Here is a 27,486-nt window from a genome sequence, read left to right as displayed (position 1 = left end):
GAGCATCACATTTGTGGGGTCGATTAAATGCTCAAAATGGCCAGAAAAATGTCTTGACTATATTTTCTATTCATTTTACAACTTATGGTGGTAAATAAAAGTGTGACTTTTCATGGAAAACACAAAATTGTCTGGGTGACCCCAAACTTTTGAATGGTAGTGTATATTGTTATTATTGTGGTCATACTTTTTGAAAAAGGTTTGATGGTTTGAGTCTTGAAACAGATATTTAAAAGGACAACTGAGATAATAGAAATAAAAAAGCAATTTTTTTTCTTTTAATTTTTTTATATCCCTTTTAGCTTGTCTTGTCTTTCATTCATGTAACCTCTAAGCTAAAAAAGAAAAAGAAGCAAAAAGAGGAAGGAAAAGGGGGAAAGAATAAAGAGGGCAAACAGTGGCTACTTTGAAGAATCTAAAATATGAAACTTTTTTTGGTTTGGTTTGCTTTTTTAAACACTTTTTAAGCACATAATTCCAAATATGTTCCATATGTTATTTCATGGGCGGCACGGTGGTGTAGTGGTTAGCGCTGTCGCCTCACAGCAAGAAGGTCTGGGTTCGAGCCCCGTGTCCGGCGAGGGCCTTTCTGTGCGGAGTTTGCATGTTCTCCCCGTGTCCACGTGGGTTTCCTCCGGGTGCTCCGGTTTCCCCCACAGTCCAAAGACATGCAAGTTAGGTTAACTGGTGACTCTAAATTGAGCGTAGGTGTGAATGTGAGTGTGAATGGTTGTCTATGTGTCAGCCCTGTGATGACCTGGCGACTTGTCCAGGGTGTACCCCGCCTTTCGCCCGTAGTCAGCTGGGATAGGCTCCAGCTCGCCTGCGACCCTGTAGAACAGGATAAAGCGGCTAGAGATAATGAGATGAGATGTTATTTCATAGTTTTGATGTCTTCAGTATTGCTCCACCATGTAGAAAATACAAATGATCAAAATACAGAAAAACCTGTGAATGAATAGAGTACAGGTGTACAAACTTTTGACTGGTACTGTATATAAATCACTTAAGGGTGCATTATTTATTGCTTAAATATAGTTTGCACTTTAAAAAATCTTTAAAAAAAAACCCAACAACAACAGAAAGAATCAGATATTTTGCTGTAAACTCAGAGCTATATAAATGCATTTAGACGTTGTTAGTCAATAAATTATTAATATATTAGCATCGTGTAATAAGATTAATTCATTAGCATATTGATAAAGTGTAGTTTTAATATATTAGCATACTGTACTATTAACATTGATATAAATTCGCTTCATAAACAAAATCATTTCCGGTGTTTTTTGCCTGGTCGGCGGTGAGCCCCGCCCTTCGACATTTCATTGGCTGTCCTTGCGTCAGTCATGAGGCGCTCGATGATGATTGGTCAGAGCTCAGAGAGAGGGCGAGGTACGTTGCGGCCGCGGTTGTTAGAAATGAAACTAAAATTACATGACCGAAAAAGAAACTAAATACTCAGTAAACACTACAGGAAGAGTGACATTCTCGGGCAGGGGGTGAGTATGTGACAGAACCGAGGCTGGCTGCTGGTTTTATCCGCCGCTGCTGTGTGACAGAGCAGGCCTGTCCTCCTGTATTTATTAGCTTAGCTTAGCTTAGCTTAAGAGTCTGTCAGTGGGGCGGACAGTGTAAACAGTGGCGTCACGACAGTTCAGAAAAAAATCAGAAAGAAATCTTATACACTTTTAAACCTTATGGAAGCCGAATGCTGTTTTTTTCTTTGTCCTCAGAAAGAGCCGAGTTACTAAAGACTGAAGATGATGATGGAGGAATTAATGCAGCTGTCCTCCATGTAGCTACTTGATTACCAGGTGAGATTACCTCATTATAAGAAATACTTTTCATTTTTATGATTCTGAGATGCTCCACAGTTTATACTTCAGTGAAATATCGTTAGAGCTTCCTTCATCAGCATGATGTCTGATTGCTTCATCTTGGCTTTGGACAGTGTTTCGCAATGAAAGCTACTGAAATTCCTGTTAAAAAAAAAACCTCACAAATCACACGAGTGACATTTCAGTGTTTGTAATGTTCATGTAAAGGTCCAGATGTTAACCGTCTGGGGTCTGAAGGTACCGTACAGTGGTGCTTGAAAGTTTGTGAACCTTTTAGAATTTTCTATATTTCTGCATAAATATGACCTAAAACATCATCAGATTTTCACTCAAGTCCTAAAAGTAGATAAAGAAAATCCAGTTAACCAACTGAGACAAAAATATTATACTTACTTGGTCATTTATTTATTGAGGAAATATCCAATATTCCATATCTGTGAGTGGCAAAAGTATGTGAACCTCTAGGATTAGCAGTGTTTTCAATCAACGGGATGACAATCAGGTGTGAGTGGGCACCCTGTTTTATTTAAAGAACAGGGATCTGTCAAAGTCTGATCTTCACAACACATGTTTGTGGAAGTGTATCATGGCACGAACAAAGGAGATTTCTGAGGACCTCAGAAAAAGTGTTGTTGATGCTTTTACAAAACCATCTCTAAAGAGTTTGGACTCCAGCAATCCACAGTCAGACAGATTGTGTACAAATGGAGGAAATTCAAGACCATTGTTACCCTCCCCAGGAGTGGTCGACCAACAAAGATCACTCCAAGAGCAAGGCGTGTAATAGTCGGCGAGGTCATAAAGGACCCCAGGGTAACTTCTAAGCGACTGAAGGCCTCTCTCACATTGGCTAATGTTCATGAGTGCACCATCAGAAGAACACTGAACAACAATGGTGTGCATGGCAGGGTTGCAAGGAGAAAGCCACTGCTCTCCAAAAAGAACATTGCTGCTCGTCTGCAGTTTGCTAAAGATCACGTGGACAAGCCAGAAGGCTATTGGAAAAATGTTTTGTGGACGGATGAGACCAAAATAGAACTTTTTGGTTTAAATGAGAAGCGTTATGTTTGGAGAAAGGGAAACACTGCATTCCAGCATAAGAACCTTATCCCATCTGTGAAACATGGTGGTGGTAATATCATGGTATGGGCCTGTTTTGCTGCATCTGGGCCAGGACGGCTTGCCATCATTGATGGAACAATGAATTCTGAATTATACCAGTGAATTCTAAAGGAAAATGTCAGGACATCTGTCCATGAACTGAATCTCAAGAGAAGGTGGGTCATGCAGCAAGACAACGACCCTAAGCACACAAGTCGTTCTATCAAAGAATGGTTAAAGAAGAATAAAGTTAATGTTTTGGAATGGGCAAGTCAAAGTCCTGACCTTAATCCAATCGAAATGTTGTGGAAGGACCTGAAGTGAGCAGTTCATGTGAGGAAACCCACCAACATCCCAGAGTTGAAGCTGTTCTGTACGGAGGAACGGGCTAAAATTCCTCCAAGCCGGTGTGCAGGACTGATCAACAGTTACCAGAAACATTTAGTTGCAGTTATTGCTGCACAAGGGGGTCACACCAGATACTGAAAGCAAAGGGTCACATACTTTTGCCACTCACAGATATGTAATACTGGATCATTTTCCTCAATAAATAAATGACCAAGTATAATATTTTTGTCTCATTTGTTTAACTGGGTTCTCGTTACCTACTTTTAGTACTTGTGTGAAAATCTGATGATGTTTTACATCTTCAAACTTTCAAGCACCACTGTATGTTCTGACACTCATCATTTTGGCATGCTCTGATTTTGTCAGTTTCAACAAATCTAAGCAGTATTTTCAAAGTCATATGACTTTTTTTGTATTCAGCACAAGTTAAGCTACAATAATGTCTCTGTAGTATGTATGTCATGATTGTACTTTAAAAATAATAAGATAAATGAAGATGTTGTAAAAAGCAGTTTTAGAACTGTGCTGGAATGTGTGTGTGTGGGGGGGGGGGGGGAACATGACCTTACTCATTGTGACGAACCATTTTGGTCACTTGAGGTGATTCTGTTCAGTCTTAGGAATGGATCAAGCACAAAAACTTAAATCTGCTCCACTGATTTGGACAATTAACTGGCCGTTATAAAAATGTAGGTCCTATTGTTTTTGGATAAAGGGTTGGCAGTGGGAGGGATATCCAATGAGAAGTTTAAAAAAAATTCCATTCATTCAATGAGAAGAGTGAAAACCCTTCACACTGCCATCTCTTAATCCCATCAGGTCAAGTCACAATGGGTAAGGTCATGTTTTTTCACACATTCCAACACAGTTCTAAAACTACTTTTTACAACAGCTTCATTTATCTAGTATTTGATTTTATTTTGGTATTTGACTCGATTCACTGTGCCTTGAAATTAACTGAGCCACAACCATCTCTATTACTCGTTACACATTTACTCTGTAATTTTGCTCCCATTCCAATTCCAAATTTTACTCTCTAAACTCAAAATAGAGCAAAATGAACTATTTTGAGGAAAATACTTTTAACTCTGGAAAAAAAATTGCTCATTCATTTTTCCTGTGTCTGCACTGCAGCGGACGCATATCAACCGATCTGCTCATAATGAATAGAAGAAATATTTACACTTACTCGAGTTGATCTTTGGCTGGATTGAAAAAAAAAGCACCATTCATCATCAGTGACACAGTTCTCAAGATTGAACCAAATCAAGAACTGAATCATGAATTGATTCACTGTCCTGAAATTGAATTGCTGTCCTGAATCGTGAAATGAATCATGAATTGAATCACTGTACTGAATCATCCGAAGCGCATAAAATCTGCGTGTCATCTTGAAACAAGCTTTACCTCCAAATAGCCTGGATTATGTCTGACAGATTTTATCATGTTTACGGTGAGCGTTCCCACAGCAAAAGAGAAACCAACTGAAACTGATAGTGATTATCATGCCATTACCATGTGAATAGTCTTTTATGAATGTGTAAGCGCGCGCTCAGCATTCCGACTCCGGTGTGACTGAGTAAGGTGACAAGTTTTATGTTTCATCTAATTTAGGTCATTTAAAAAATATTGTATTATTTGTCAGTCGGTACATAGGAAAGTGTAAAGTATAAAGTTTCTGTCAGTATGTTTATCATGCTTGTATGATAAAAAACTCGCAAAGATGTTTATCTCAATACATGACCTACTCATTCTAAACCTGCCTGGCTTCGCTGGCGAAGTTCTCGACCCCAAAGGGTTAAGTACGAGTCCACATGGAAGCCTGCTTTCTTATTAAACACTCTCTAGTTCTGAAGAATCACGGTTTATGGATCCTCCCTGCTCCAAAACACCTGATTCCATTAATAAAAGCATGAGTAAGAGCTCCGCCAAGAGTTTTCCCAAATGCCACTTCTATTTTTTTTTCTCTTTTGGGGGATTTTTACTGCATTTCCCCCTAATTTGGTCTTTTTTTTTTTGCCAATTTCCACCTTCTTTCTCTCTCTCGCTTTTTCTCAAAAGTCTTAGGCATATGTAAAGAAATGCTGTAGACCACAAATGGCTGAAAAATAATGAAATGAAATGTTTCAGCATTAAAAAATACTTTAAGCAGTGAGCCATAATAAATGAAACAAAGTCAGTATTTGGTGTGAGACGACCCTTTGCTTAAAAAAAAAGGCAGTTTTATGAGGAAATGAGCTGTAGGTTTTACTGAGCATCTTGTAGAACCAGCCACAGTTCTTTTGGACACTTTGACTGTCACACTCGCTTCTTAATTTTCGCCTTCATGATGATATGTTTTCTTTTTTAATCTGAAAAGTGCTCTCTTATGGATGGAATATGCTGCTCGATACAAACTTTTTTTTCTGTAACATATTTAATTTTGTGCTGGGGAAAAAACGAACGTTTACCGACTCGATAATGTAGAAGTCATACCCGTATGTGGTTCTTTCTCAAACTGTTACCACAAAGTGCCACAAGGTTGGACTGGAAGAACTCGAGTGTTCTGCACAGAGCCCTGACCTCAGCCTCACTGAACATCTGGAATGCTGATTCAACCTGAGACCTCCTTACCCAACATCGGTGCCTGATTTCACTAAAACTTTGTCACCGAATGAGCACAAATCAGCACAGCCACGCCCCAAAATCTAGTGGAAAGCCTTCCCAGAAGAGAAAAGGAGATCAACTCTATATTAATGACCATAATGTACCGTACCAATCTGACTTTCCAAGCATCTTTTCAAAGTCTCAGGACAGCTGGACACTCTGAGGGAAGCGCTGTCTGCCCTCTTCCACATACATGAGCTCAGAGATGCTGACGATTACTCGGAGAGTATGGTTTTCCTTCTATTCAGAGACTTGAGACTTGGTTTTCATCAGGGTTTGCTCCCCTGGTGATAGGGTGGGGTCGACCTCACAGTCACAGGCGGGTCAACAGACAAATCGACTCATTGTTATTCAAGTATGCTGTTCAAAATCAGCAGGTCGATCAACTTTTTTTCATCTACTTGTTCTAGTTAGTGCAACTTTGCTAGCATCCTGACCTCAGTTACTAAGCCCTTTATTCCCCTGTGTCCAGTAAAATAGGTGGGATGGTGCGTGAGCGGTGTGTGTAGCAGGAGACGGCAGCATGGCCCACTTCGATACAGAGTACCAGCGCCTGGAGGCGTCCTATAACGACTCTCCTCCAGGAGAGGAGAATCTGTTGGTTCATGTACCAGAGGGCTCGAAATGTAAGAGAACAACATTGTCTGGAAGCAACATGTTCATGACAGTTTTAGGGAAAGGTTTTATAGTAAAGAAAAAAAAAATGTCAGGTTGATAAGAGCAGAAATTCACTAATAAATGCTTTAATGTTGTTGTCTTTTTTCCCCCTCATTCTTCTCAGCTCACTGGCACCACATCGAAAACCTGGACCTCTTCTTCCAAAGAATATCCTTTCTGATCCAAGGACAAAATGAAGATCTTTGTAAATATTATTTCTATAGTAACAGCTAATTCACAGGGACTTCTAAGTCAGCCGCTCCATATAATCAAAGTTTGAGCAGGAAATTACAACCCCGATTCCAAAAAAGTTGGGACAAAGTACAAATTGTAAATAAAAACGGAATGCAATAATTTACAAATCTCAAAAACTTATATTGTATTCACAATAGAACATAGACAACATATCAAATGTCGAAAGTGAGACATTTTGAAATTTCATGCCAAATATTGGCTCATTTGAAATTTCATGACAGCAACACATCTCAAAAAAGTTGGGACAGGGGCAATAAGAGGCTGGAAAAGTTAAAGGTACAAAAAAGGAACAGCTGGAGGACCAAATTGCAGCTCATTAGGTCAATTGGCAATAGGTCATTAACATGACTGGGTATAAAAAGAGCATCTTGGAGTGGCAGCGGCTCTCAGAAGTAAAGATGGGAAGAGGATCACCAATCCCCCTAATTCTGCGCCGACAAATAGTGGAGCAATATCAGCAAGGAGTTCGACAGTGTAAAATTGCAAAGAGTTTGAACATATCATCATCTACAGTGCATAATATCATCAAAAGATTCAGAGAATCTGGAAGAATCTCTGTGCGTAAGGGTCAAGGCCGGAAAACCATACTGGGTACCCGTGATCTTCGGGCCCTTAGACGGCACTGCATCACATACAGGCATGCTTCTGTATTGGAAATCACAAAATGGGCTCAGGAATATTTCCAGAGAACATTATCTGTGAAGACAATTCACCGTGCCATCCGCCGTTGCCAGCTAAAACTCTATAGTTCAAAGAAGAAGCCGTACCGAAACATGATCCAGAAGCGCAGACGTCTTCTCTGGGCCAAGGCTCATTTAAAATGGACTGTGGCAAAGTGGAAAACTGTTCTGTGGTCAGACGAATCAAAATTTGAAGTTCTTTATGGAAATCAGGGACGCCGTGTCATTCGGACTAAAGAGGAGAAGGACGACCCAAGTTGTTATCAGCGCTCAGTTCAGAAGCCTGCATCTCTGATGGTATGGGGTTGCATTAGTGTGTGTGGCATGGGCAGTTTACACATCTGGAAAGACACCATCAATGCTGAAAGGTATATCCAGGTTCTAGAGCAACATATGCTCCCATCCAGACGACGTCTCTTTCAGGGAAGACCTTGCATTTTCCAACATGACAATGCCAAACCACATACTGCATCAATTACAGCATCATGGCTGCATAGAAGAAGGGTCCGGGTACTGAACTGGCCAGCCTGCAGTCCAGATCTTTCACCCATAGAAAACATTTGGCGCATCATAAAACGGAAGATACGACAAAAAAGACCTAAGACAGTTGAGCAACTAGAATCCTACATTAGACAAGAATGGGTTAACATTCCTATCCCTAAACTTGAGCAACTTGTCTCCTCAGTCCCCAGACGTTTACAGACTGTTGTAAAGAGAAAAGGGGATGTCTCACAGTGGTAAACATGGCCTTGTCCCAACTTTTTTGAGATGTGTTGTTGTCATGAAATTTAAAATCACCTAATTTTTCTCTTTAAATGATACATTTTCTCAGTTTAAACATTTGATATGTCATCTATGTTCTATTCTGAATAAAATATGGAATATTGAAACTTCCACATCATTGCATTCCGTTTTTATTTACAATTTGTACTTTGTCCCAACTTTTTTGGAATCGGGGTTGTATACTTTGTGGTTTTTCGCCAACATTAAAAACTTTTTGTCTTACTAACTTGAAGAAAGAGGAAAAAGTGAGCCTGGTGAGTTCATAACTGTTTATACAGTAGCTCCTGTTATTTATAGATATTCCACAACACTGACTGTAACTATAAACGGATTTTTAAAAAAAATGACTTGTCATTCTGTAAGGGGAAGCTGTGGCCTAAAGGTTAGAGAAGCAGCTTTGGGACTAAAAGGTCTCCGGTTCGATTCCCTGGACCAGCAGGAATGGCTGAAGTGCCCTTGAGCCATGCACCTAACCCCCACTTGCTCCCTGGGTGCTGTAGTATAGCTGCCCCCTGCTCTGGGTATGTGTGTGTGCTCACGTGTGCATGTATTCACTGCTTCAGATGGGTGAATTTCGCTGTGCTTGAGTGACAAAATTCAATTCAATGCCTTTATTGTCATTATACGTCAAGTACAACGAAATTATGCTGCTACTCCAACTCGGTACTCAATAAATAGTAAAATAATAAAATAAATAGAACAATAAAACAATGAAAAACAACAACATCTATACAGAATGCAATCAAGAATAAAAAAAAAAAGTACAACGTGAAGAGTTCATAAGTGAAAGGGTGGCTTAGGCAGTTGTCATTTCTGTTTGTTTAGGTATGTTATGGCATATGGGAAGAAACTGTTTATGAATCTAGTGGTTCTGGATTTGATGGACCTATAACGCCTGCCAGAGGGCAACAGTTCAAACAGATGGTGACCTGGGTGAGAATTGTCCTTGATGATAGTTCGTGCTCTGGAGAGAATACGGGAGTGTGCGATGTCTGACAGAGAGGGAAGGGGGCAGCCGATGATTTTCTCTGCTGTCTTTATGATTCTCTCCAGAGCTTTCTTATCGGCAGCAGAGCACCCCGCCACCCCTTCCACACAGAGATGCAGTATGTCATGATGCTTTCTATTGTCGATCTGGAGAAAGACACCAACAGCTTCTGACACAGATCGTTTTTCCTGAGTACTCTCAGGAAGTGAAGACGTTGTTGAGCTTTCTTTACAGTTGCCTGTGTGTTTAGTGACCATGTTGTGTTGTCTGTGATGTGGATGCCCAGAAGTTTGAATGAGTTCACTGTTTCCACACCAGACCCGGCGGCAGAAGCGGTCTAGTAGCTGGGCATTGCACTGGCTGGGGGTGGGCATGCATCAGCGAACCCAGTTTTACTAGGGGGGGTCCGGGGGCATGCTCCCCCGTAAGAAATTTTTGAAAAAAACACTCTAAAATGGTGTATTTTGAGCTCTTCAGACACCCTGTTCCGCTGATATATATTGTCCGTCACTGAGCGCATTTGCAGGGAATATTCCGTTTCATACGGAATATTGGCAGAATTCCATTTGCGCACGAGTCATGTTGTAAACTCGTTCCGAATACCCAACACTGAATGCGCAAACGGATGATTGTGATCAATGTTGACAGCAAATTAATATTGATATTTACAATTAAGAGTGCGCAACAGAAGATTACATCACACTCATCCTCCTGCACAAAGCCTAACTGCAGTCACTGAATCCCTTCTAAGTGAAACCATGCGCATTAAAAGTTTTATGTCTCAAATCTAGTTTTGTGAAGCATGACAACATTAATCTTTAATACAGATGTGTTTTGTTGGTTAACTGAAACGTCAAAACCAGTTTCTTACCTCCAGTGCTTAGTTTGCAAATCAAACGCCAAGTGCTGACAGCGCAGGGCTGACGAGATGGGCGCAGGCCGAAACATTAAGGAAACAGTGTGTCATGTATACACATTTTAAATTAAGGACTTTTTCTTTAATATTATGCCCTTTTTAAAAAAAAAAAGAAAAGCGTTTAATTGCAGTAGCCTGCGATTGATTTATTTATTTATTTATTTATTTTAAATATTGTGTTAAGCTGGTGGCCCTAGCCTATGACAGGGCGGGCGGGCCCACACTAGGGCGGGCCCGGCCCCCAAAGGCCCGCCCATCGCGCCGGGCCCGTTCCACACACACGTTATTAATGAGGAGAGGCTGATGGTTGATGTTGTGTTTCCTGAAGTCTATTATCAGTTCTTTTGTTTTTGTGGCATTGAGGATGAGGTTGTTTGCAGAGCACCACTCGGATAAAAATAAAGGCTTCTTCTTCTTCTCTTAATAAATAAAAACGAATGATATCGGAGGTTGCAGCACAAGATGACAAACACTTCAGGGTGTGCTGTTACAGGAAAACAATCAGCTTCAGTGTGTTAAGTGTCTCCGCTTCATCACACCAGTATGGTGATGTTTATTTTTCATTCATTATAGTAATCGTTATTAAGAGGTTTGAGATTTTCTTTAACTTTATTTTTTTAAGTCTATAATCTTCATCAGAAGAACGGATTCACTTGTATGCTTCTGGGGGAAATCTTTGAGCTGGTGTAAGTATAAATAGGTCAACCTGCTTACCATAACACACACACATGCCTTCTGTAAAGGCTCACCACATCCTTTTTATAAAAAAACAACTTTGAAACTTGCTGCTCATACAGTAAAGACCGTGTCAATTTCATTTCAGGCAACTCGTCTTTGTGGTTACGTTCACTGTTTTTCTGGCCAACTGCGTGGACTACGACATCCTGTTTGCCAACAAGTTTGTCAATCATACCGACTCGTCCAAGGTGACGCTTCCTGATGCGTTTCTTCCCGTGGATGTGTGTCATGCTCGGTAAGGCGAGTGACTCGTCGTCATTCATAGATTATAGTATGTAAGCTTGGTACTTTTATCTGAAATACTAGTGTTCTTGTTTTTGCATTTTATTTTAAGGATTCGTGATAACATCCTGGTTATTTTCATTCTGGTGATATCTGGGGTGTTCTGGCTTCATCGTTTGGTCAAATTTATCTACAACGTCTGCTGCTACTGGGAGATCCGCTCTTTCTACATCAACGCTCTGAAAATGTCAATGGTGAGTAGGGGGTTTAAGGGTTTTAGTGTAAATACGCAAGTGATTCCAGAAAATCGTGCACACTGATTGATTGGTTGAGAAATTCAGACTATTTCTCGATAATCACCTCGAGCAACTTGGCAGAATGGCAGCCGATCGCGTCGTCACCGTAAAGCCTAGGTCACAACCGGACGTACGATTTTTTGGCCGTGCGATTTTTGGCGTTTCCCAAATCGCTGCGTTTTTTTTGTTCATGGAGAAAGATGTGCGTTGGCTGTAAGTTTGTCTTGCAACCTGAAAAAAACGTAAGCGCCCGTAGAGTTTGTTTGACATGACAAAGAACCTCTGCGGCCGGTCTACGGCTCGAAAATCAGCACGTCACACGCGCGCCCTCCGTGCATTTCTTGCGTTTTTTGCACATAGACCGGCCGTAGGAGCACGTATGGCCGGTTGTGACCGAGGCTTAAGTGAGGAAGAATTACAAATGATGAAAGAAAATGCTGTTCCTAAAATAAAAGCACGAAAGATGCGCCGAAGTTTGGTCTAAAACTATTCAAAGGGAAGGTGGGGTTGTGATGTATTTTATCCAGGGCTTTGAACCGGTTCAAGGAACGAAAACCGGGAACTTTTTCTATTTCACATGGAACAGAAACGAAACCAGAAACTTTATTTTTTATGTTCCGGAACAGAAACGCTTATTAAAAATAATGGTAACCGGTTAATACCGGTTTTTATTTCGTTCCTCAAAGTTTCCGTAGCCTACAAATAAAGTCATTCTTCTCCTGCGCAAGTTTCTATGACCCGCTGGGGTTCACTTCCTGTGTGACGTTCGCTGACTGAATGGAGAGAGCGGGAGGGTGGACTACTATCACGTCTCCACATCTTAAATAAGAGGTAAATATTGCAGTCTATCGTTATTCAAAAACGTCAATTTCAAACACGATATCAATATATTTGTCCACGTTAATGAGAGGCTCGTGAACATTAAATGACGTTAACCTCTGTTAGCCTATCAATGCATAGGGCCTGACTAGCCTTTGGTAACACACAAAACGAATTATCTTTCATTTTTGGCACTTTTTCTGTTTGTGTAGATGGGAAGACATACTGAGAATCCAAATCGCCAACATTTGAAATAATAATTGTTTTGAATTATTTCTTGTCTTATTTAATGAAGGTTGTAATAGAATTAGCCTACATTTGGCTTAAGCTGGATGAGACAGAGACATAATTTTATAGCCATTTGTTAAACAGCTGACAGGGAACGTAATTAACTGTTCCGGGAACGAAATTTTTTTGTTCTAACCGGTTCGGGAACGTCTATTTAATGGTGGAACCCAAAACCGGAAACATTAAAATTCCGTTTCTGTTCAGAACGAACCAACAGGAAAAAAATTCTGGTTCAAAGCCCTGGTTTTATCAATTTCAAAACAAAGTATTTTATGTGACTCAGCGTAGATAAGTGATGTAGAATAGACTTTTTTTTTTTAAATAGTCACCTGTGTATTTATACTAAAACAGTTATCCGCTTCAGGCTCAGTCAATATCAGTGAATAATAACCTCGACTTCACCTTCAGCAAATTGTTATTTATTCTCTCCACGTTCACTGGATATGAGCAATCGCGCGCTCTGATTGGCTACTCTACTACTAGGATATCAGCTCGTATACCGTGAGTAGAGAAAAACAAAGTGACGGAGCGTGTTGCTGAACCAACCGAGGACGAAATAAAAACTCTACTCGTAAACAAAACAACAAAAAATACAAAAAACAGCAACAAAATATGGAAGGAAAGTATTTGATGGTAAGAACGTACCTTTTTTATTTTTCAAGAATTATTATCGCATTTTTCACAAATTGCTCCTGTCATTTCACCAGTTTGTTTACATTCTAAGCGGAAATGATTTTGTCGGATGTTTTGTGTAAAGTTTTTATTTATCGACTTTGCAAAAAAAAAAAAAAAAAGATAAAAATGCTCTTTCTCAAAATCCAGTGAATGTGGACAGAATAAAACAGTTCTTCCACTCAATCTCATCATACATGAGATTGACTCAGTGCTATGACTCGATTTCATTTAATAACCGTTTATTATCCATACAGGACACTTTTTTTCGATGGAATAAAAACACGTGTTCTATTCCCTTCTAGCAGGTTTCATAGCATGCAATATTGTTAGCATATCGCTTATCCTATGTGTATTACGTCACTCTACCCAATGGAGAATGAGCATTGAATATGGTTTACGATATTGCATGGTTGTCAAGACAACATGATGTCACACATCGGAGACATAAAACTTCTGTGCTAGCGAGTGAGCGACTGGGACAATTTGTAAACAAACATGGCTGCCAGGTTTGCTTCGTTAAATCCGGACGATTTTGAGAGAATTTTGAAAGAGAACGATGCCTTGAACACCCGAAAGGAATGTATATGAATATTATTATTATTGGTTGGCTTTTTTTCGTGGTTTATCAAATATATTCCATTCAGCTACTCGTCTTCGACTCGTTCAGTATCATGCTAGCTGAATGGAATATATCTGATATACCACTCAACACCAGCCAGTATCAGTTAAATAATAACCTCAACTTTGTCTCAGTTATTATTCACCGATGGACACTTCAGCTTCGGCAAATAATTGTTATATACAACCCCGATTCCAAAAAAGTTGGGACAAAGTACAAATTGTAAATAAAAACGGAATGCAATGATGTGGAAGTTTCAAAATTCCATATTGTATTCAGAATAGAACATAGATGACATATCAAATGTTTAAACTGAGAAAATGTATCATTTAAAGAGAAAAATTAGGTGATTTCATGACAACAACACATCTCAAAAAAGTTGGGACAAGGCCATGTTTCCCACTGTGAGACATCCCCTTTTCTCTTTACAACAGTCTGTAAACGTCTGGGGACTGAGGAGACAAGCTGCTCAAGTTTAGGGATAGGAATGTTAACCCATTCTTGTCTAATGTAGGATTCTAGTTGCTCAACTGTCTTAGGTCTTTTTTGTCGTATCTTCCGTTTTATGATGCGCCAAATGTTTTCTATGGGTGAAAGATCTGGACTGCAGGCTGGCCGGTTCAGTACCCGGACCCTTCTTCTACGCAGCCATGATGCTGTAATTGATGCAGTATGTGGTTTGGCGTTGTCATGTTGGAAAATGCAAGGTCTTCCCTGAAAGAGACGTCGTCTGGATGGGAGCATATGTTGCTCTAGAACCTGGATATACCTTTCAGCATTGATGGTGTCTTTCCAGATGTGTAAGCTGCCCATGCCACACGCACTAATGCAACCCCATACCATCAGAGATGCAGGCTTCTGAACTGAGCGCTGATAACAACTCGGGTCGTCCTTCTCCTCTTTAGTCCGAATGACACGGCGTCCCTGATTTCCATAAAGAACTTCAAATTTTGATTCGTCTGACCACAGAACAGTTTTCCACTTTGCCACAGTCCATTTTAAATGAGCCTTGGCCCAGAGAAGACGTCTGCGCTTCTGGATCATGTTTAGATACGGCTTCTTCTTTGAACTATAGAGTTTTAGCTGGCAACGCCGGATGGCACGGTGAATTGTGTTCACAGATAATGTTGTCTGGAAATATTCCTGAGCCCATTTTGTGATTTCCAATACAGAAGCAAGCCTGTATGTGATGCGGTGCCGTCTAAGGGCCCGAAGATCACGGGCACCCGGTATGGTTTTCCGGCCTTGACCCTTACGCACAGAGATTCTTCCAGATTCTCTGAATCTTTTGATGATATTATGCACTGTAGATGATGATATGTTCAAACTCTTTGCAATTTTACACTGTCGAACTCCTTTCTGATATTGCTCCACTATTTGTCGGCGCAGAATTAGGGGGATTGGTGATCCTCTTCCCATCTTTACTTCTGAGAGCCGCTGCCACTCCAAGATGCTCTTTTTATACCCAGTCATGTTAATGACCTATTGCCAATTGACCTAATGAGCTGCAATTTGGTCCTCCAGCTGTTCCTTTTTTGTACCTTTAACTTTTCCAGCCTCTTATTGCCCCTGTCCCAACTTTTTTGAGATGTGTTGCTGTCATGAAATTTCAAATGAGCCAATATTTGGCATGAAATTTCAAAATGTCTCACTTTCGACATTTGATATGTTGTCTATGTTCTATTGCGAATACAATATCAGTTTTTGAGATTTGTAAATTATTGCATTCTGTTTTTTTATTTACAATTTGTACTTTGTCCCAACTTTTTTGGAATCGGGGTTGTAGTTTGAACCAAGTTTCATGGTATTTATCAACCATTTAAAAACACTTCAACACCTGTCATTAAAATTATAGGAAAAGTGAATATCCTCATATATATTCAGCAAGAACAAAAAAAAAAACTCAAATCTGCTATTATTGTTTTTCTTTCAAACGAATTTTCCATGAAACCATTTCCAAACAGATCGGATTGTCCTATATGTTGAAAGAGAGAGCGGCTGCGAGGAAAGCTGGTGCAAAAGATCTAACTAGTGTAGACATATGCAATGCAGCTTTGCCAGAAACAGAACATTGTTTGATGAAGTCCTTTTCTGCTCAGCAATGCTGCGTTCTTCGGTGTGTCTGATAGCAGAGAAACGCAGGTGCTGTAGTGTGATTGAAGGCGAATCCAGAGGGGATTAACTTCAGTCGAAAACAAAAGGGATGAGTGAGTAGGGAACACTGGAGTACGGACGTTGGTGAGTACGTTGAGTGAAATGAAATGTTTTTGTTTTGTTTTTTTAAATTGACAGGCGGATCTTCCTTATTTCACCTGGCAAGAGGTGCAGGCACGGATCATCGAGATCCAAAAAGAGCATCAGATCTGCATCCACAAAAAGGAGCTCACCGAGCTGGACATCTACCACCGCATCCTGCGCTTTAAGAACTACATGGTGGCGATGGTGAACAAGTCCCTGCTGCCCATCCGTTTCCGTTTACCTCTGCTGGGCGATTGCGTCTTCTACACGCGCGGCCTCAAGTACAACTTCGAGCTGATCTTCTTCTGGGGTCCTGGGTCTCTCTTCGAGAACGAGTGGAGTCTTAAATCCGAGTACAAGCGCGGAGGAAACCGGCTGGACTTGGCTGATCGCCTGAGCTCCAGGATCTTGTGGATCGGCATTGCCAACCTGCTCCTGTGCCCCGTCATTCTCATCTTGCAGATCCTGTACGCGTTCTTCAGCTACACGGAGGTCATTAAACGCGAGCCTGGTAGCCTTGGGGCTCGCTGCTGGTCCCTGTACGGCCGCTGCTACCTGCGCCATTTCAACGAGCTTGATCACGAGCTCATGTCTCGCCTCAGCAAAGGCTACAAAGCCTCGTCCAAGTACATGAACTGTTTCATGTCACCTCTGTTGACAGTAGTGGCCAAGAATGTAGCTTTCTTCGCCGGGTCCATATTAGCCGTACTCATCGCTCTGACCATCTACGACGAAGACGTGCTGGCTGTAGAACACGTTCTCAGCAGCGTCACGCTCCTCGGGGTTTGCATTACAGTCTGCAGGTATGTACTGTATTATCCAGCCTGAAGGTTTTTTTTTTTGTGCGTGTGTGTCGTGCGATATTGCAAAGTATTCCCCTTTGTTCATCTGCAGGTCATTTATTCCCGACAAGCACATGGTGTTTTGCCCAGAACAGCTGCTCAAAGTGATCCTGGCACACATACACTACATGCCAGACCACTGGCAAGGCAACGCCCACCGTTACGAGACCAGAGACGAGTTTGCTCAACTTTTCCAGTATAAAGCTGTAAGACACGCCCATCCAGGATCTTCTTATGAAAAGACTTCTTCATGTAGACAGGAAGATGTTTAGGACACTTGTAAATATACAGTGGTGCTTGAAAGTTTGTGAACCCTTTAGAATTTTGTATATTTCTGGATAAATATGACCGAAAACATCATCAGATTTTCACACAAGTCCTAAAAGTAGATAAAGAGAACCCAGTTAAACAAATGAAAAAAAATATTATACTTGGTCATTTATTTATTAAGGAAAACGATCCAATATTACATATGTGAGTGGTAGAAGTACCGGTATGTGAACCTAAATAGAAATACAGAAAATTCTAAAGGGTTCACAAACTTTCAAGCACCACTGTACTCACAGTTAACATTTGAATAATAACGAACATACGATTTATTTCCTGCCACAGACGGAGATAGCATTTACATAAACCCTGTTTTTCCATTTAATATTTCAGATTTTATCTAAATCAGTATTTTTTTAGCCCCTATAGGTTTCCTCTTAACTCTAAACTTCACAAAATTTAGAATGTGTATTTTGATTCTTTTTACATATTATAAAAATGTTAATAATATTCACGCAGTGGGGTTCATTCTGAGAGATTTAAAAGCGCACAAGTCATGTCATCTTTTTTCTTTTAATAAACGGAGCCTTCTGACGTAATTAACTGCTCACTTCGCTTCATAAAAAAATTCCCAAGCGAGTGTCTCTCTGTGAAATATACATATATTTATTCGATCCACACTCACTGGATATGAGCAATCGCACGCTCTGATTGGCTACTTTTACTACTAGGATATCAGCTCGTATACCATGAGTAGGGCTGGGTATCACCAGATACCTCACGATACGATACTATGGCGATATTTTGCCCACGATAACGATAATATCACGGTACAGCGATTCTGCGATAATCGATATATTGCAAGAAATTTCAACCACATCACGATATCTGTGTCACTGAAGAAAATCAGAATTTATTGACCACTGTAAAATTACATTTCACATACATAACTACACACTCTTGCCAGACATATATTTGTCTCTATTCTACTGCTGGCAAAACCAAGAGTTGCTTCACTACAACATACAGAACATTCCCATTTCTGTGCTAGTATTCTCAACTTTTCTGTAAGCATGGACGCATCAGTGCTGCTTAACAAGCAGAATCAAATTGTTTTATGAAAACTTAAAACTTGCACTGCAGACTGCACATACATTTCAGTGCTAACACTAATATCAATTTGTTCTTTGTAAACTTGAGAACATATACCGGAGAACATTTAACTTGTGCTTATTTTGCAGGAACAACACACTGTCTGGAACACATTGAAAAGTGCAGTGGGCATCTTAGTCTCCCTGAGCACAATTATGAAACAGAGTGCAGTGTGGGTCAGTGTCCACACACTGAAACTGAACTGAAACCTCAGTGAATCACGTTTCTTCTGAACTTAGAGTGAATACTCAAAATAAAATGCAGTGTCTCACACACACACTAAAATTGAAAATGCAAAATAAAGTGCAGCTTCTTGCCTTTGGCCTTAAATGACAAAATTAAGTTCACAGTTACAGTAAGTCACACATCACTGAAGTAGACGGGAGGACTTTGGCGCTGTCCAGTGTAGTTTGCTTCGGGTCGGGTTTCGGTGGCTCCGGCTGAGCTAATATGTCGGGGCAGTGTCGTGCTAAGTAAGTTCGCAAGTTTGTTGTGTTACCTGAATATCTAATTGGAGCGAAACAGGTTTTGCAGAGTGCGTACTCTTTGTCCGGCTCACTGTTTTTTCTCCTTTCCTTTGGAATCCAAAGTGCCTCCAAACATCTGCCTTAAAGTTCGGCGGCGTCTCTAGGTTTACGTTAACAGCCATGCTTGCTTTGTTTTTTTTTCCTCTCACTGCAACTGCCGGGGAAAAAAGAGAAGATGAAGAGTGCCTTGCAGTGAGGGAGCGGCACAGCGACACCTCGCGGAGCGGAGGTGTGGAAGTTGTACTGGATTTACAACCCGTCTGAAACATGATTTATTATTTGAAAAAATATCGATATTCAAATTTTGAGTATCGATATTGAATTGGAAGACAAAGTATAGCGATATATCGCCGTATCGATATTTTTGCACAACCATGAGTAGAGAAAAACAAAACGGCGGCGCGTGTTGCTGAACCAACCGAGGACGAAATAAAAACTACTTGAAAACAAAACCCCCAGAAATACAAAATATGTACGGAATGAAAGTATTTGATGGTAAGTACGTATCTTTTTTTTTTTTAAAGAATTATTATTATCAGCATTTTTCACAAATTGCTCCTGTCATTTCGCCGGTTTGTTTACATTCTAAGCAGAAATGATTTTGTCGGACGCTTTGTATAAAGTTATTTATCAAATTTGCAAAAAATAAAAATGCTCCATTTCTCAAAATCCAGTGAATGTGTATAGAATAAAAGTTATTCGCTCAATCTCGTCGTACACGGCTTATAGACAACTCGGTGCTACGCGACTCGTTGGCCGTCAGCTCATGTACGACTCGATTTCATGGAATAACTTTTAGTTTAGTTTAATACTCCTACAACATTTACTTTGAGACTGAAATCTTACTTGATATGTTTCACAACTCCATAAAGAAATGGTGTCATCTTGTCCGTCTCTTCCGTATGCCGTGGGGCAGGTGTTCATCCTAGAGGAGCTGCTCAGTCCCGTCATCACACCCTTCATCCTGATTTTCTGCCTGCGCCGCAAATCTCTGGAGATCATCGATTTCTTCCGGAATTTCACCGTTGAGGTGGTGGGCGTCGGAGACACCTGTTCTTTCGCTCAGATGGACGTCCGACAACACGGCCATCCAGCGGTGAGTTGAACCCCATGCTTCTTTTCCTTATTTATTTTTTTTTAAGGTTTTACAATGATGATCTTTTAAAGCCTTTGATTAGAAATGTTTAAAATTCTTTGTCACACTAAATATCTGTCATGCAGTAAACATTTTCCTGTGGCGGTTCCAAGAAATGTAGATTTATTTTTTCTTCCACTACACAGGGATGTGATTTTTCCGCGAATTTGCGGAATTCCGCTTTTTTCACCTCAAAATTTGAAAAAAAAAATTTCCGATTTTTCGCTCAAAAATCCGCATTCATATCCTATTCGTTCCAACTTTCAGTAATTCCGTCATTGAGATGAAACGAGGTACGTGATTGGCCCATCGCTCTGTAACAACCAATGAACGCGCTTGTTAGATAGCTGTACGTAAGCTCGCTTCAAAGAAAGAGTTGAAAGATGGCAGCCTCCGTGATCCATCGTAAAGATGCAAATCGAGTTAAAGAAATCGACAGAATAGTGAAAAACAAGTTCCGCTGGGAATGGTTGGAGAAAGAGGTTGCTACAGACGTTGGACATAAGACTGAGACATTTGTTCAGCGATTTCGTTCTTTGGGGGGAGGGCAGAGGTCTCTGGCTGTCAAGTTTGGGGCAGCTGGGACCTCCCCTGCCCGAGCTACGAGCGTGCAAAGTCGGGCTGGAGCCCGGGATACTGTAGAAACGAAACCTAAGCGGAGCGCCGCGGCTTGCCTCGGGGCAAATTACGTCCCGAGGTGCGGGGCTAGCGCGCCCTGCCCACGCTGGTTCTTTGGGGGGAGGGCAGAGGACTCTGGCTGTCAAGTTTGGGGCAGCTGGGACCTCCCCTGCCCGAGCTACGAGCGTCCAAAGTCGGGCTGGAGCCGCCGATGGGAAAGCGAAACTGAAGCCGAGCACCGTGGCTCTTCGCCCCGAGGTGCGGGGCTGGCGCGCCCTGCCCACGCTGGTTCTTTGGGGGGAGGGCAGAGGACTCTGGCTGTCAAGTTTGGGCAGGCTGGGACCTCCCCTGCCTGAGCTACGAGCGTGCAAAGTCGGGCTGGAGCCCGGGATAGAAACGAAACCTAAGTGAGTGAACACAGTAGTTTTGAATATCGTTAAGTGAGTGAACACTGTGGAGTTGTGATTATCCTTTGGTGAGTGAACACTATAGAGTTATGTATATGAAGTTGACATTGCTAGAGTAGAAACTGCAGAAAAAAAGTGACTGATGTGCTGGAACTGGACATGGATGCTCGCATCTTTTTTCTTTGAGAGTTCCTGAAGACTTGTGGATGAATTCTTATGTTGCATCATGTTTGTTTGAAAAGGCACATTTAGGTATGTTCAACTTCTACAGTAATTGAAAGTATAAATTTTGTTTTTCCTTATACAATTTTCTATTTATTCTAATGCAGATGATTTAATTTAGAATGACATTTTTAGGTTTCATGTTTTGGCTTTTTGTCAGTTAAGAATCATTGAATTTACTATAGGGGCTCAGAGTTGCATGTTGACCATTAAATTGGGTTGAATTTGTTAATCATGACAAGTTTTTTCTTGTGTGTTTGCTTGCCATTTTAGTACAATTTTTAAGTTAGAAAACTCCAGAACCCAGGAGCTTCGGGGGGCTTCGCTCCCCTTGTCCCCCCACCAGGGTGCTGCCCTGGACCCCCGGCTAAAATTTTCAGATAATTTCACCAGCCCCAAATCACATCCCTGACTACAGTTAGATTATAAATATGACAAAAACAGAAAACATCACGATATCAGCAATTCAATATTTTTCTTTGTTAAAAAATGGAACATTTTATAAATGGTTTATTATTAGTCTTTGATTATGTGGCGTCCTTGTTGTAGATTAAAAGAGCTCTTGCGTTTCTTGCTGGCTAATCTGACTAACTCTGATTGGATCGTTCCAGTGGATGTCTGCGGGGAAGACAGAGGCCTCGATCTACCAGCAGGCAGAGGACGGGAAGACCGAGCTGTCCCTCATGCACTTCGCTATCACTAATCCTCAGTGGCAGCCTCCACGAGAGAGCACGCATTTTATCAGCCAGCTGAAAGAGAAGGTGCACCGCGAGGCCACTGGGGGGCAGCAGGGGAACACGGCGGAGAACCTCGCTTCTGCTCATTCACTGCAGTCCGAGTCTGAGGTGTGTGTGTGTGTGTGGAGTTTAGAAACACAGGCAACAATGAGACTTTGGTTTCTTTGGGAACGGGGCATGAGTGAATCCCTGTATCACAGGTTTCATTATATAACAACATCAGATGAGAAATATATATGGGTTTGGAAACGTGTTAATATCTCATCTCATCTCATTATCTGTAGCCGCTTTATCCTGTCCTACAGGGTCGCAGGCAAGCTGGAGCCTATCCCAGCTGACTACGGGCGAAAGGCGGGGTACACCCTGGACAAGTCGCCAGGGCATCACAGGGCTGACACATAGACACAGACAACCATTCACACTCACATTCACACCTACGGTCAATTTAGAGTCACCAGTTAACCTAACCTGCATGTCTTTGGACTGTGGGGGAAACCGGAGCACCCGGAGGAAACCCACGCGGACACGGGGAGAACATGCAAACTCCACACAGAAAGGCCCTCGCCGGCCACGGGGCTCGAACCCGGACCTTCTTGCTGTGAGGCGACAGCGCTAACCACTACACCACCGTGCTGCCCCACGTGTTAATATATTTTTTTAAATATTACTGAATATGAGTGTTCTTAACTTTTTATTAATTAATCATAATTGTACAGAACATTCTTTTCTGACTGACTATGAGACATATGTACAGTGTATATACCTAACTCGAGGTAGATCTGTAGTTTGGGTATTGCACGCGGCGTAATAGCAGTAAACGCATGATTAAAAACACCACTAGTGTTCAATATAGACAGATTAGAGCTGCACAAGGCAAAAATCACTGCAGGTGTCAGTGTTGGGATTTTCTTTATCATGCTAAACAGCAGAGGTGGACAAAGCACCCAACTTCATTACTTAAGTCAGAGTGCAGATCCCACTGGTCAAATGTGACTCCGATACAAGTACTTTCAGTTCTCCAGTCAAATTTTTACTGAAGTCAAAGTACTGAAGTACTCACTTTTAAAAATACTTTTTGTCTCAGCGCATCGTTGTATTATTGCCACAACACTTACAAAACCTAACGCCGCTACCAAAGACAGAAATGTGAATTCACAAAACGAACGCATGCTGTGCCATCATGGTGGTTAAGCTAGCTAGTCCGTGACGCTCCACCTGACTTCTAGCAAACTCTTTTCGAACTCAAAATCATATTGGGTAGCTAACGCTACTAGAATAGAAAGATTTCTACATTCTGTTTATTTGGCAAGATTATGCTTAAGTTAATGTTATTCATGTTAGCGTAACTCTGTTTTTGCATGCTAACGAACAGTGTCCGAGTTAACTAGCTATGTGTAAACGTTAGCCATGGACAAGGCGATGGCAACTCGGTGGGCAAATCCATAGAAAGTCATTTGACTAACCAGACTGCATAGCTACGTTTGCAATGTTATCGCTAGCTCTAAAAGCACAGACAACTTCATTACAAGCTTTCTCTTGGAATAAAACGTTTATATCCCTCAATATGCTCCTGCAGGTCGGACGGCGAGTTTTTGTCGGCCGTGATGTGGTTCGTTTTCGGCAAACATATGATATATACAGTTGCTGATGTGACGAAGTAACGTATTCTTAAGTATTCTATCAAATTGATATACTAGAAAACAACGAAATATCTTGGTAATTGTAAATATAATAGTCTGTACGCTAAACGGCACAAGAGTCGCCATTTTTAAAAGACCGTGACGTCAGCCCTACCCACTGCACTAGGAGAGAAGCGTGTAATCATGGCGTCGGGCGCATCAAGTGAAAGCGACAGCTCTGTCGAATCGTACGAAGAGATCCCGCAAGACACACTGCAAGCAGACTATGGCTTAGAAGGGTACCAGTTTGAACCTAGGAGAGGTACTCTCGACTCCGGTGATGAAATAAGAGAAGGAAGCTCGGATGACGGCGAGGATGAGACTGATGCTGACCATGGGCGTGGCGAGCGTGGGGCAGAGCGTCTGCGTACAGGTGACACGGCGTGGTGCTCGTGCGGAAAATGTAACGTGGAGTTGCTCACGAGTCCAGCAGAATTTATTTGCTGCAATGAGCTAGGCGCCACCCGTGGACTTGCGAAATCGTCGCAAGAGGCAGAAACAGGTATTTCACACGTGCTATTCCCAACCTCAATGAGCCAACACAACTGGGCACATACATACGTCATGAGCGTTACGCAGAGAAAATGAACGTGCATTCTGATTGGATAAAATTAATATCATGGCGGGCTGTTCAAACTGCGGGAATAGTTTGCTCGAGCTACTTTCAAAACACTATAACTTTCCAACCTTAGAACAAAAAACTTTTGTAAGTCTTGAATAAGGTTCGTCAATGTGTGTTTTATTGTTATACATGCGTTCTAGGTAAAGCCATGAGTGCGTTCATTCTCCAGAAGAACCGCCTCCTTCCATTCCGCCATCAACTGATCGTGTTCAAATAACGCTGATGAGAAATAATTGAACTTGATTTTATCCAGTCTATGGACGTGACGTGACCCTAGTGATTACTGATCGGCTCTCAGTGTCACCTGCGGAAAAACCAATCACGTTTTAGAGAAGAAAAGAAAAGAAAAAAGCATCCACTTTCAAAGCAACGAGTAACGAGGACCTTGATAGAAATGTAGTGGAGTGAAAAGTACGATATTTGTCTTTCAAATGTAGTGAAGTTAAAGTTATAAGTTTCAAAAAAAAAAAAATACTCAAGTACTGATACTCAAAAAGTGTACTGAAGTAAATGTACTTCGTTACTGTCCACCTCTGCTAAACAGCCTTAGCAGTTTGCATTCAGTACTCTCGTACCAACTTCCTGTTTTAATAGTTTTCTTGAAGCAAGGTTAACCTGTGTGCTCTCAATCCTCAAAGCCTCGTAGTCTCATCGCTAACCTCCTGGCCGGACCGCCGTCCTTGGCCTCGCTGCACTTGGGTCGAGACGGCTCCATTATCAACCACTTGTCGATGGGAGTGAGTGAGGGTGCGTCAGCCTTGCGCTCCCTCTCCCCCCTCAGCACTAGCCTGCACCTGAGGGCCAGCTACCCTTCCACCAGGCCGCTCCGCCCGGACCACCCTGCTGTGGCAGCAGGAAGAGCCATGGCAGGCTCCGGGTACTCGTTCTGTCTTTTTAATCGCAAATATTACACATATAGCAGTAATAAACAGTTGTTTCTCACTCACTAATTTAACTGACTGTTCTCTCTCTCTCTCTCTCTCGATCAGGACTGATGCTCGCACTGTCAGCTCAGGTAGCAGTGCTTGGGAAGGTCAGCTGACCAGCTTGGTCCTATCAGAATACGCCTCCACAGAGATGAGTATTCACGCCCTGTATATGCACGAGGTAAAACAAACAGACAATACATTGCTTCAACGGTAATACACATTCGTATAATCTCAAACATGCATGCACTTGCACTAATCTCCTTAATTCATTCACTCCCCTGATCTTTTTTTTTTTTTAACATTCAGATGCACAAGCAGCAGTCCCGTGTCGAGATCTCACGCCACACGTGGCACAGGCAGGAGAGCGACGAAAGCAGCGAGAGCGTCCATGATTACACGGAGGCGACGCGCAACCTGCCCCGCTCCAACACTTTCCCCTGCAACACCACTCCCAACCAGCAGGGGGCCACAGTCCAGAGCAGCGTCAGTCAGTACGTGGGAACTACAGGTAACAACAAAACAGATCTCGATAGGTTTCTTAATCGTAATCAGCTCTAACAGCTCGGTGTTCAGTTGACTCACGTTTTTAACCGTGATGCATATTATTATCGGATGTAAACGTGAATATTTTCTCTGGCGGAGCCTCTCGGGTCCAGCGCACGGCCCGGATGCCGATGGGAGGCTGGGAGGAGGAGCCTGTCGCAGAGGAGGGGTCTGAAGATGAACTACCACCACATGTTCATAAGGTAAAACGTGACACATCTGCAATGGAGTGAAGCGCAGGACGTCTTTCCAGATGCTTTAATTCCTAATAATTGTGTATTTTATTGATTGAAGGTTTTTTCATGTTGCCTGTTTTATTACGTAGGTGACATAATGAAGAACCTCCCAGACCTTCAGCTTAACAGATGGGGGGAGGAAAAAAAAAACAACAAACCACTGAAGACTGGAAAATGTATTTATCCACCTTTTGAAAGCACTGACGTTTAAAACGGCTCGCCACTGTAAATTACGACATGTACAAATAACTTCAGGATGAATCTGTGGGTAAATAATTATCATAATCATAGTCATTATCATCAGATAAATCGCACATTTTGAATTACTTGTAATTAATTACCGGGACCTTAAGTTTAGGATACATTTTAATTGTTTTAGCTAGGTGAAGTGTGCGAGGAAGCGTGGAGTATCATTTTTTTCTTTTCTTTTAGTGTTCAAATTATGCAAATAGAGATGCACATTGATGATGATATCACTCTTAAAACTGATATCCATTCCGTAATTTTTCTGTTTGTTTGATGATTAAAATCCAGAGGAAAAACTTGAGCATTTCTTTTCCAGCCAGATGCAGGTTATTTATCAAAGCATGGCTCTGGCAAACCACAAAACAAAACATGTACACCGAGACTTGCATGTTCTTTACTCTCTCTAAAGTTTGCACACATGAGAATGCACTTTAGCTTCTTATCAAATCCAAAGGATCTTTTTAGCATTTGGATGTTTTTTTTTTTTCTTCTCCCTCTATACATACATTTAATTTTGTGCCACATTGTATGTACAGTATGTAAGAACTCCAACGAGGGTTTAAGATTATGATCAGTGAGGGAACTGGTGCTTGAGTACATCATAAAATGGACAGTGAAGCTTTGCAACTCATTGCCATAGGAAATGTTGTTTTTTTTTTTTTCTTCTTTTTTCGTCGTGTACAGACAAGCTGTATGTGTGCTTTACGTTTAAAAAAAAACACTTCAGAAATGCAGTTGATGCATGAACATGTTAAATCATTTTATCAGGTGTGAACTAACTTATGAGATACGTATACGTGTACATCTTGGCATATTTTATAGACTTGAGTTGTAATAATGTAAATTTGTACAGTATTGCTGTAAATTCACTTCAAGAACGTGATCAATAATTTGTGCATTCAAAACTGTTTTCGTGTGGTTATTTGTACATCACTTTCAAACACAGCTTTACAGAAACCTGGATGTACATTTACACTGCCTTGTGTATTTCGCCTAGAAGTATTCACCCCCTTGAGTCTTTTCTACACACTGAATACTTAAGCAGCTCACGGTATGAAATAAGTGATAGAGGCAAGGGAAAAACTCCCTGAGACGGCATGAGGAAGGACTCAGAAGGGAACCTGTCCTCCTTCTGGGTGACTCTGGATTGTGAGGTTGTAAATCATTACAGTATGCAGGTGTAGAAGAGTGTAGTGAAAGGATGCTCTCTATGAGCG

General features: G+C 41.4%; 1 protein-coding gene across 1 annotated transcript; it reads left to right on the top strand.

The window, feature by feature from the left end:
• Window positions 1-1,367: 1,367 nt before the first annotated feature.
• atg9a (ATG9 autophagy related 9 homolog A (S. cerevisiae)) lies at window positions 1,368-27,174 on the top strand. Its single transcript, XM_060918707.1, has 16 exons — window positions 1,368-1,499; window positions 1,734-1,814; window positions 6,406-6,559; window positions 6,715-6,758; window positions 10,834-10,898; window positions 11,036-11,185; window positions 11,285-11,426; window positions 16,162-16,910; window positions 17,002-17,155; window positions 19,812-19,991; window positions 21,889-22,122; window positions 24,954-25,192; window positions 25,305-25,422; window positions 25,551-25,752; window positions 25,887-25,990; window positions 26,113-27,174. The coding sequence occupies exons 3-16, from the start codon at window positions 6,457-6,459 to the stop codon at window positions 26,119-26,121; spliced, it is 2,493 nt and encodes an 830-aa protein (XP_060774690.1). The 5' UTR covers window positions 1,368-1,499; window positions 1,734-1,814; window positions 6,406-6,456; the 3' UTR covers window positions 26,122-27,174.
• Window positions 27,175-27,486: the final 312 nt, after the last annotated feature.

Source organism: Neoarius graeffei, chromosome 4, assembly GCF_027579695.1.
Source record: "Neoarius graeffei isolate fNeoGra1 chromosome 4, fNeoGra1.pri, whole genome shotgun sequence".
In the NCBI taxonomy this organism is placed as follows: Eukaryota; Metazoa; Chordata; class Actinopteri; order Siluriformes; family Ariidae; genus Neoarius; species Neoarius graeffei.
The sequence above is the reverse complement of the archived record's forward strand: the minus strand, read 5'-3'. Positions and strand labels throughout refer to the sequence as shown.

What these genes read in the sequence shown, in the direction of transcription:
- atg9a (XM_060918707.1), top strand. Translation starts at nt 6,457, where the DNA reads ATGGCCCACTTCGATACAGAGTACCAGCGCCTGGAGGCGTCCTATAAC. An exon ending in TGGACCTCTTCTTCCAAAGA is followed by an intron (nt 6,759 to 10,833) that starts ATATCCTTTCTG and finishes TTATTTTTTTAA; the next exon opens with GTCTATAATCTTCATCAGAA. An exon ending in TCAGTACGTGGGAACTACAG is followed by an intron (nt 25,753 to 25,886) that starts GTAACAACAAAA and finishes TCTCTGGCGGAG; the next exon opens with CCTCTCGGGTCCAGCGCACG.